This window comes from Homalodisca vitripennis, chromosome 2 (genome assembly GCF_021130785.1).
Source record: "Homalodisca vitripennis isolate AUS2020 chromosome 2, UT_GWSS_2.1, whole genome shotgun sequence".
In the NCBI taxonomy this organism is placed as follows: domain Eukaryota; kingdom Metazoa; phylum Arthropoda; class Insecta; order Hemiptera; family Cicadellidae; genus Homalodisca; species Homalodisca vitripennis.
Window position 1 is genome coordinate 4,187,374 of NC_060208.1, and position 11,792 is coordinate 4,199,165.

Sequence of the window (11,792 nt, forward strand, 5' to 3'; positions counted from 1 at the left end):
AAGAAATTTTATCTCATACCTCAATAATAATAGAAATGTTGTTAAGGAGCTATATAACAGAAAATTATTGAATATCGATGAATTAATCCCACCATCATTCTCTCTCATTTTTCATCCCAATATGCGTTTGTATCAATGACATCTAACACTTTACACGTTAACATTCGTTGTAAAGGATTAACTTTTTTAAATGTTATAACACTAAAATAAAAAAAAATTGTACTTGAAATATGATTTTATTGTTTGGGCTTAGTATTTGACATATTATGTGAACATTAAGGAAATTTTATTTTATTAAACAAATTCATATATTCATTTTGTCATATTTTATACTGTTTTTGAATAAAACATGAATTTTAGGGGGAAATATCCTAAAAAAAAAAACCACCTGTATTAACATAGAGTATTTGTAATCCACACACTCTTATGTCTTAGATAATATGTTAATTTGGCCACACTTTACATGCATGCAAGTGTGTGCACGCACAATCTTTGTGACATTACTTTTTTGAGGTGGGTCAAAAGACAGATTCTGTAAAAGTTAAAATTGGATTGTTTTGTTAACCATTGTGTTGTATGTGTGTTCAGGGTTTTCCCCTTGGCAGATGGGTGGCGACGGGAGCAACGAGGACAGCAACAACATGTACTCCGCTGATGTAACAGCTGCCGCTAACAACTCCCAAGGTAGGGCTGGCGTTCCGTTCAGTGCCCTTTCACTACAGAGGCCTGGCAAGCATCCTTCCCAACTCTCCGGCTTTGGCTACTCTGTGTGTAATCACAGTTCTCTTGAAGTTACAATTTTACAAAACATCTCAACGCTTGGATTTTTCAAAATGATATATACTATTCACCTTAATAAAATAATATAAAATTTATTTTCATTGTATAAGAAAAATAAGGACGTTAGCTATTCAAAACTATGCCAAAGCCAGTTTTACCTTTTTTATAATTTTCAAGTGCAAAACCCATTTTCAAAAAATATTTGGTTTTCCTTTTTTCTCCTATAAATCCCCTTTTTAGACAAAAAATGTTATTTTTATACAACTATTAATAACTTTTGGAGTTTCATTTAATCCTTTAAAATAATTTTGTATTTTCATTACTTTCTACTTTTATTGATCAAAATAACCTTAACCTTGAAGCTTGCCGAGGCCTCATTCCCCCTTTATAAACACTTCCGGAGGATGTTGTATATAAATTATTTATCAGATAAACAATAGAGTTAAATGTGTTTGTAAATATTGCTTTTCTTACAATCAGATTGAATAGTATCTATTGTAGCAAGCAATACTTGGCCTGGCCATGTGGATAACTGGACCTCATTCTTCTTTGTCAAGGGTGTTGGGATCTTTCAATATAAAGTTAATATTGTAAATACATGGCTTTACAGAAAACCTTATAATTACCAGTGTTTTTAGTAAATATTTCTTGTGTAAATAACCATTTGTAAACGAAGCAGCATTTGGAATGTTTCAATTTTCACCCCACAATTGGTTTTGGCACCTTGGACTTTTCCCATGGTATTTAATCTCGTATTTATATTTTGTCATGAATGAATGTAAACCTGGAAAAAGCCCTAATACATGTCAATTAGTTTGTAGTGCTGCATTAAGCACCTAAACATGAATTATCTTGACTACCGGTAAAGTCATGCTTAACATGTATGTGCCTTAAAAAGTAACTTTCTGCGTTTAATGTAATAATTGTTACACAAATAGGAAGTTTTATTATTCCAGGTGTTGCCTGTTTACTCTATATGAATAATTGCTGCAAAAGTGGGGTTTCAATGTGTGACTACTTGGTTTTGTTGGAGTTTAAAAACATTTTAACAGTTTAAAAATTGGTGTTTTTTCCTTTAGTAATTTTAATAATAAAAAAATCTTTCTATCAAAGATGACAGGTCTTTTTAGAAGCTTGGCCTAGTCGAGTTGCACTAAGTAAAGTAATGAGATTGTTGTAGCATGCTTTTTGTTCATTAATCAATTTAATAATTAAAAGTAAGGTTTTTGAGCAAGGAAAATTTAAAAGTGAGGGAAAGATAGGGTTAACCTCTGGAAGTGGTACAGTAGACTAAGGCATCTCTTCTGTGGGCGCAATGGGTGCGGGAAGGGATGTCTTGTGACGTGATGTAACGTAACATAGCTTGGTGTGGTGCATGGCTGTCCGTACTGTACTTGCATGGCTGTGATTGTAGCTAGCCCTTGTCTCTCTGTCCTGTGTCTGTCTCTGTCTCTAAACACTGCTTGTCTCTGCGCCGCGTGACCGCCGAGCGAGGTAAGTCCCCCGTCGCCTTGTCACTCTGTACTCAGTTGCCCAGGGATCCGACCTGACCCGACCGGACTGACAGTTGGTCTCCACCGCTGACGTCTGCCCGCCACACGACCCCGTGAGAGAAGAGGGAGAAGGTGTCGTCGTGCTTGGGACAGGTTAGAGATTACATGACGTGAGTATCTAGATGCTATGTTGTACTTAAGGGCGCTGCGTATATGGAGTAATGCTCAGTCGTGTTTTCAGTTGTATCGAGGCGGAAAATCGAGAGTTTAAAAAATTTATATTGGTATGGATAGAAGGTTCATATTGTTTTCAAAATTAAAGCTGCATGCGCAAATTTAAATTTATGTAATTCATCTAAATTTGTTTTCAAGCTATATTCATTCTACGAAAATAAAACACAAAATAAATTTTAAAAATACAGTTATGATATAAAATATTTGTGTGTTTAAATAAAATAAAGAAACATTGATTTATATTGGGTTCTTGTTGTTCGACCGGTAAAATTATGCGGAACCATAACAATTAAATTTTTTAAGTATAATCAGTTTTTCGCTTCAACACAGCCGATTACATTAAATGAGTGTTACATTAAAGGACATGCTAAAGACAAAGTTGGTGTGTTTGTTCATCATCAACGTTAAGAAGATTTGGTGTTGAAGAATTTGGCGGTTGCTTCAGTTTCCTGAAAAGAGGTGAGCACTTTTAAAATTGCAAAGTAATGGATCTTTTCAATCTACACTCATAAACTTATATGTGAGTTAATGTTAATGTAAATCTTTTTTATCTCAATTTAAAGTTTTACCTAATTTGTGCAGTATTGGTAAAGGAAGCTTTGTTCTTAAAACATTGAGAAAAGGGGATATAAAATATATAAAAAAAGGTATTTTAGTTCATCAGAGAACTTCCAGATCTACTTCACTATAACCTAACGGTAGGTTTCTCTTTCTTATATTTTTTATATTTAGGCCTATGCATTAAGTTTTTTATTTTTTTCATCTAATGGAGTGCAACATTCTATATTTTATAGTTGTCTTGGTCACGTAATACAATAAAATATTGCTTAATTCTCAATATTATTTTTAGTAAAGTAACAAATTTTAAGTCGAGATGTGTAGATAAATTTTATTTTGAGGGTGCATGCATGGCTAGGCCCAACCATGGGACTGCCCAGATTTTACACATAGGTATTATCTTAAGTTTTGAGCTTCTTATCAGTATTACTGTTCAATGTGTATGTGATATGACCAAGTGATTTGAAATTATATTTGTTGCATTTCACATGCTGTTTATTTTAATTATAACACAGACTCTACACACAATACAACATAGTAAGAAACATGTACTTGTGACGAGCATGTACTCATATTCTTTCAAAATAAAATTTAACTAAAATAAAAATAAATTTTGATTTTTATAATAAGTAAATTAAATTTTCTCTTAAGTCACTGAATTTGTTTTACAAAAAATAAAAAAATTTATTTAAACCAGATAAATAATATAAGCAAAAAATATAAAACCCTAATTTTGTGCCTGCTTGGAGTGTTTGAGGTAACTTGTATTTTGAAATGACCGTAAAAGTTAAAATTATTGTAACCATCTTAAAACGAAAGTCAGATTTAAACAGTATAATTAGGTGTTGTAGAGAGTGATTGAATGGGGAGAGGGGTAGGGATACTTGATGTAGGGTCAACTTGAGCTGGGGTGAAGGCTTTGTGCCTTGGCTGGGCGGAAGTGGGGTGCCGACGTCTTGTGCTTGTGTGAGACTCGTAAAAAAAAGGATAACGCAAGATGCCGACACTTTAAACAGTCAGCCCTTTCCTGGTGTGGGGTTCGAGTCCCAGGCTTGTTGGTTGGCTTCTACGTCATTTGTCTCTCATATTCTTGTCTTGCAGTCTCTTTATTGTCCACTCAGGAAAAATATATCAAACTTTTTGTTCCTATAAATAGTTAACTGTTGAGAGAATGTTCTAATCTATTTCAAAGAAAAAATAATGGATTGAAAGAATCCCATAAAATAGTTATAAAAACAATTCGGTAAAATTACTAGTCAGCTTATTGTGGAAGAAAACGATACTGATTTTAAAACCAAATTCACAAACCAAATAAAAAAATTAATTTATAAAAATAGTTTTGTAACTAAATTAAGTTCTTTATTTTCATCGGTTTTGGTTGAATTAAAATTAAAATCCCAAGGGTTTTATTAAAAAAGTATTTTAAGAGTACTCCTCTACCAAGCCACACTGAACATAATTCTTCATCACATTTTCTCTCAAAAGCTCCATTTGACCGTTCCTCTTTTTCTCCTTATTGTATTTATCCAATCCATTTCCTTCATCCCGATCTCCCAAACTCTCTTTCAGCCAACTTCAGATGGCCATAGCTCCCTTCTCAAGGAGAGGAGACTGACAACCCATCTGCCAGATGTTATCAAGATGATGTGTGCAGCCAATCAAAATAACACAGGTTAGTGTACAATTTTTCTGTTGATTTATTAGTGTTTGCAAAACAATAAACTTATTGTTGTTGCGGGAGCATTAACTTATTGAAATATGATAATTAAAATGATTGAAGTAGTGTGAATTTAATCGTGACATATTATTTATTAATATACATAAAAAGATTTTGTTATTGACAGTGGTAGAAAAATGGAAATGTGTGAACCTTTTCAAACTTGTATTGACAAATTGTATTTTTGCTTGTTTCTTCGAAGATATGAATGAGTGTTTCTCAGTATAACTGTTAGACATGTACAGAGCAAGAATAATATTAACCAACAATATAAAGTTATTTGTACTTTATTAAAATCAGACGCAATAATAAATGATTGGCTGAACTACTCAATGCAGAACAAGCAATGAGCGATAGGAGGGGGAAACAGGTTTTGCTGCTGCTCGGAGGGTTGTTGAGTGTGGCACTCACATACCAAGATAAGGGGAGGCCAGTGTAGGGATAGAAGGATGGTGACTCATCTACTTATACAATACAATTATGATTGGGCATACGATCAGTAAAGGCTTGGATGGTATTGAGGAGGAGGGGCTTTTTATTGCTCTGACGGCAAGGCTGTTGAGGTGTTATTTATTGACAGCCTCCGCAATAAATATTTTGAGTGCTGTCACTATAATATTGGGGTTCTGTTTGCTCAAGTTCTTTGACCTTTTTGTTGCTTCTTGATTTGAGGCTACTGGAACAGTTTCCTCTACTTCGACTTCTCAAGTGGTTCCCCCATCCGATAACCCGGGTTCCCAGTTGATGAGATTACGATAATTGGGTTATTATTGTAGTCATAATGGTTTGTGTCTGAGCTGTAGCTTAAGACGTAGAGGAAGAAAGTAAAACCAGTTGTAAAGAGCAGTTTGTTCAAGGTTAAGGTGACTGATGTCCTGGTTAGAGATGACATGATATGTTCTGTCATATTCACTGGACCAAGCCAGTGGTAGGCTATTGTATTATGATAAGAAATTGGTTTAGTAATATTCACAAAGTCATGTTGATAACCTAGTCATGTAAAGCTTTTGATTTGTAATATTTATTAACTATTACATACATTGAACAAAAGTTTTCTTAAAAAAAAAAATGGATTTTAACCACACAATAACTTTATCTCAATATAGTTTTTACTTTTATTGAATGGACTGCAAATCTAACTAATATATAACTTCAAACCAAGTTGGCCATGACTGTCTGACACTTGTCAGCAGGTCACTTATCCACCAATCTGACTTCAACTCAAAAAGTGTTCTTTATGACAGCAGGTCCATGACTGTCTTGACACTTGTCAGCAGGTTGCATATCCACCACCAATCTGACTACAACTCAAAAAGTGTTCTTTATGACAGCAGGTCCATGACTGTCTTGACACTTGTCAGCAGGTTGCATATCCACCACCAATCTGACTACAACTCAAAAAGTGTTCTTTATGACAGCAGGTCCATGACTGTCTTGACACTTGTCAGCAGGTCACATATCCACCAATCTGACTACAACTCGAAAAGTGTTCTTTATGACAGCAGGTCCATGACTGTCTAGACACTTGTCAGCAGGTCACATATCCACCAATCTGACTACAACTCAAAAAGTGTTCTTTATGACAGCAGGTCCATGACTGTCTTGACACTTGTCAGCAGGTTGCATATCCACCACCAATCTGACTACAACTCAAAAAGTGTTCTTTATGACAGCAGGTCCATGACTGTCTTGACACTTGTCAGCAGGTTGCATATCCACCAATCTGACTACAACTCGAAAAGTGTTCTTTATGACAGCAGGTCCATGACTGTCTTGACACTTGTCAGCAGGTCACGTATCCACCAATCTGACTACAACTCGAAAAGTGTTCTTTATGACAGCAGGTCCATGACTGTCTTGACACTTGTCAGCAGGTCACATATCCACCAATCTGACTACAACTCAAAAAGTGTTCTTTATGACAGCAGGTCCATGACTGTCTTGACACTTGTCAGCAGGTTGCATATCCACCACCAATCTGACTACAACTCGAAAAGTGTTCTTTATGACAGCAGGTCCATGACTGTCTTGACACTTGTCAGCAGGTCACGTATCCACCACCAATCTGACTTCAACTCAAAAAGTGTTCTTTATGACAGCAGGTCCATGACTGTCTTGACACTTGTCAGCAGGTTGCATATCCACCAATCTGACTACAACTCGAAAAGTGTTCTTTATGACAGCAGGTCCATGACTGTCTTGACACTTGTCAGCAGGTCACGTATCCACTAATCTGAATACAACTCGAAAAGTGTTCGATAGTATACTTCAACTGTATTTGTAATAAATCTTGTACACTCATTGATTGATATTGGATAAATAGTTGTGTACAAAGTTCACGTTGTCTCAGACTGAAGAGGACATGGACATCTGGAGTGAAGCAGCACAGGACCATGCAGGTGTCTCAACGGATGTTCAGGGGTACCAACGGAAGGACGCGACGGATGGATCCTCCTACAGACCGGAACTTCAGGATAGCAGTTGCCAAGGGAGACAGCTACAAGATCTTCACTGGTAAGTCATTCAGTGCATGTTGTATTTGTGTTATTGTGTAGATTGATGTTATGAACAACCTCCATGCAGATAGATTTCAGTTTGGATATTGGTATTATATACGCTATCTTTCCAGACTGACTGAAAGTAGAAAAAGTTTCTGGTATTTAAGAATGAATAAAGACATAAAACTGGATTGTCATTTTATTAATGAGCAATTCAAGTAGCATCACAGTGTTATAAAGGTTAAATTAACTGTAAAATTGACATTTACTTAAATTAAGTGTATAAGGGACTAATTTACTTAAATGCTGCAAGTATGTTTTAATCTTATGGGTTTCTCTTTTTTTTTAATTTGTCGTTTAGTGTTTATCACTAAACATATTTTCAGTTGCTTTATTTGTCATATTTGGTGTAACATTATAATCTTAATTTGTGAAACCTAATTTTTATTTTTACTAGGTAAAGAAATCGGGAGCATACAACGAATACAGCTACACACACAGTTTATATTATTGGAAACACTGTCATTACTTACAGCAGCTGTTTGGAACATGAATAATTCAAAATTATGGACAATTCAAAACTTTCTGTAAATATTCACTTGCTACATCACATTTATTTGTTGATTTATGAAAAATTATAAAAGTGAAAACGAAACATTCTTGGACCTATTAGTTTAACGGACTGATGGTAATGTCTCCAACCATCAGCGTAGCCTGTGACCTGGCTTATTGCTGTGCTGCACTGATGGCAACAAACAAAGAACATACCTCTGGTTTCCAACGTTTGTGAGAAATAAGAGTATTACAAACTCATCTAACCATAATAGTTTTGTTACATGGAGTACAATGGCCACTATAGTTAGTATAATGCACAATATTCTACATTTTCATCCTCATACAATGGAAAAACTTACAACAGCCAATAAATGAATTGTCCAAAGTTTCAGCAGGCAAAACATTACGATTGTTATAGAAATATAAAAACATTAAAATTATCCTCAAGCACTCTTATACCACCCTCAAACACAGTTTTTCCCACTCAAATTCCCTGCTTTTCATTCTTTAAATATTGAATACTATTATCCCATGGTCGTGTATGCCTACCCCTCCTGAGCTGTACCTCCACCCACAAAATTCAATTCCTTAGACCTTGATTGAGTGTTGCTAGGCAGGTCTTCATTTTCGGGAACAAGTGAAAATCATTTGGAGCAAGATCAGGTCTGTAGGGGGAATGAGGAAAAACTTCACAGTTAAACGAATTCAAGAGTTCACAAAACTGTTTGTCGTGTGAGGTCAGGCATTGTATTGCAAAACCAAAATTATGGATGACAATTTTTCCTCGGTGCTTGTTTTGGACAGCTCTCCTATGGTTTTGCAAAGTTTGGCAGTATCGCTCAGATTTTATTGTTGCACCAGGCTCGAGAAAATCAGTAACAAGAACACTGTTACGATCTGCCTAGCCGACAAAGTTTGCTGACATTTTCTTGGGTTTTAGGGGAACTTGTGTGCCCCCTCTCCGTGGCCTGACACACCCAGGTTTCGTTTCCTGTTAAGATTCGATATCCACCATGACCCTCAAAGCTGTCCCATTCATTGTTCTTTATGATCTGTAAGCACTTTTGATACCCATCTTGTACATTTGAGGTAGCGTAGCTTCTGTGAAACAGTTTCAAATAATAAAATCTAGGAAACAGAAAAAGCTCAATTACTGTTTTTACGAATGTTTACTTTCAGTCATTAAGTTGTTCTCGTACACACAGTTCCCAATGAATTGGTTTGAAGTTTTTTACCAACAAAAACAAATCACAAATTGCCTACGATGGTGTTATGTCCATTTTGGACTTAATCCACTATCTTATTACTCAATGTGTTCAAAGTCCTATCCACTCTATGATGGAAGTAGGGATAACTGTCAGGGTCTAATGTGTCAGATTTCAGTCTTGGTTATAGGAAGAATTGGTTAATAAAAATCCTCTATTGACTGGAGTAATTTTTGATCTACCCAGTTTATTTTGGATTGTACCCACCTCTTCACTTCAGACTCTGCATAACTGTGATATTTACTGCTGTAGCAGTTATCGCATATTTCTTCTTCTGAATTCATCTTTTATTATGAAATATTTCATCATTCACAATAAATAACTTTTTAGAACCAAATTTAACTTAAATTATTAGAAAAATATCTAATTTTAGATATTTCGTTTTTGAGAAATGTACAACACATCCAATGGCTAAGGCATCTCTTACAAGATAAGCAGATCTTCACACTTTGTATATCTTCTTTTCAAGTTGTAGTCATTATTTTATGGTAGAGATTTCAGCTGGATTTTAAGTAAAGTCATAATAATAAAACTGCAAAATCAACAGAGTTGAGATTTGAATTTTAAGGAACATTGTACGATTAAAAGTAAATTGTCATTGTAACTCAACATATATTTGAATAGATTATATTTTTAGAGATAAAATAACACTTGTAAACAATTATTAAACTGTTTTGTGACTAGCTTATTTTTTAATAACACTCAAGTAAAAGTTTTATGCAAGTATAGTTGATCTTACCGATAAGCTTATAACATAAAAGTAAACACGAGTATAATAAATTACTGTGATGTCAATCCTAACGAAGGAAAAATTATGTTCTCATATCGATGCATCTATAAAAAATTTCAGTCTTATTCTTTTTCATTAATTTCTCTTTGGTAAAAGAGGGTGCACAGTTTCTAAATTTCTCAAATAAGAATTTATATAATTTGTTCCTCAATTCCTTTTTCCTAGTAGGATTTAAATGTCAGCTGGAGCAACTAGTGAGGATATTAAAAATATAAACCAAAATTATCAATACAGTAACATTAGACTTTATTTTCTATAATTTTTTTCTTCTAAATTAAAATTGTTGTTTCTTTTAAACTTTCATACAGGATATGAATGAAATGAATTAATACATTCCCAATTTATAGGCTGTTTATAGAGTAAACTATTTGAGCCAGATATATTTATTTGCCTTAACTAAAACGAATATAAGCACATATCTGACATTTAGGTATTGAGAAATACTGTAGAAGCATGACAATGTTAACATTTAGTTTCCTCTAATATTGATGCTTGTTCTGTGAATGAATTTTAATTTGTTTTATTTTATTTTTCTGTTTGTATATGTTGTATTTCTCTTTCAGGGAATTCGACAGAAGATAACGGACATCTCATCGCTTGGACTACTGCATCGAAGAAACTTCGTTTTCATTAAATTTTTATCTAGGGCAAAACTTAAGATTATATTAACGTTGATTTAAAGTATTGCAGTTTATGTAATTCCTAAAAAATTTATATTTATTAACAACCAAACACATTGATGTACAGAGAGTCAAAGTTAGATTTTGTTTTATTGTTGCTCATCATGTTTTTGTTGGCAGTCTAGTGGTGGTTATAAATTATATTGTTAGTGCAGTGCAGGAATGGTGTTTTATTTATTGTCTGAAGTTGTAGCAGAGGTTTAGTGTTTGTTTGTTGGTTAGGTTCAACAGATTCTTTACTCATCAACTGGTGATTTTTAAGTTGGTTTTGTCTGTTTTTAAATTTATAAAAGGCTGCTTTAAAATTTTTGGTTGGGTTTGGCTTACAGATTGAGTTGCTTAGTTGTCTTGTCAATTTGTCATTCTAGGCTGTAGTTACTAGGTTTAGTTATAGTTGGTTTATTCTGGTTTATTTACATCCCAAAACGGAGTAAGGAAGGCAAGCAGATTGTGATGTTTTTTAGGATATGAAGGCAGCTAGATCCACAAATAGTTTAGGTTATCATGGTTGAATTTTTATTTTTGTAAGGCATTTTAATGGGTTTAGTTTTGATTAGTACTGAGCTCTGTTGTTTGTCCTATCTTGAGTTGTCACTACGTTTAGGTGATGTGGTACACAAGGATTTGACTCTCTGTGCGTAATCTTTTCCTTTGTAGATTTTCATCAATTTGATGAGAACTTGTCAAGTTGTAGAAATATGTTGAAATGTCTAAATATACCTTGTTACCTTAAAAAAAACTAGTGAAACTAATTTTAAAAGATTTTGTGTTTTTTAGGAATTACAAGAATACCTAATATTTTAATAATCTGTGATACTTTTTGTTGCAATTCATACTGTGATATCAAAATAATTATTTAAAAATAACTAGTAAATATTTTTTGTTTTATGTATTTATTTTATTTAATTAAACCTTATTTTCTACATGTCAGAGTATATTATTTCACCTTTCCGTTTTTTATTTAAAATTTCTCATTTGAGGTTTTGTTATTCAGTGGTCAAGAGACGGATCATATAAAATTTTAATGAATTAATTGTTATAGAATTTTATATATTTTTTTTAAACTTTATAATGAACAAATAGTACTCTAAAGCTACTAATAAACTGGACAAATCTGAATTGGATAAAATTTAAGAATTTTAGTTGATGTTTTCTATTATTATAGTGCGGAATGTACAGGGCGGTGCTATAAAAACAAGGCTAAGCATTAAAAGCATTTTTC

The 11,792-nt window shown here is 33.7% G+C and overlaps 1 protein-coding gene across 1 annotated transcript; it reads left to right on the plus strand.

Annotated features, from left to right (window-relative positions):
- The first annotated feature begins 4,746 nt into the window (after nucleotides 1–4,746).
- LOC124356081 lies at nucleotides 4,747–7,126 on the plus strand. The gene is made up of 2 exons (XM_046807245.1): nucleotides 4,747–6,401; nucleotides 6,573–7,126. The coding sequence occupies exons 1-2, from the start codon at nucleotides 6,376–6,378 to the stop codon at nucleotides 7,012–7,014; spliced, it is 468 nt and encodes a 155-aa protein (XP_046663201.1). The 5' UTR covers nucleotides 4,747–6,375; the 3' UTR covers nucleotides 7,015–7,126.
- The last annotated feature ends 4,666 nt before the right edge of the window (nucleotides 7,127–11,792 follow it).

Coding starts and splice junctions, on each gene's coding strand:
- LOC124356081 (XM_046807245.1), top strand. CDS start 6,376: ATGACTGTCTTGACACTTGTCAGCAG. Junction 6,402..6,572: donor GTCTTGACACTTGTCAGCAG/GTTGCATATCCA, acceptor ACTTGTCAGCAG/GTCACGTATCCACCAATCTG.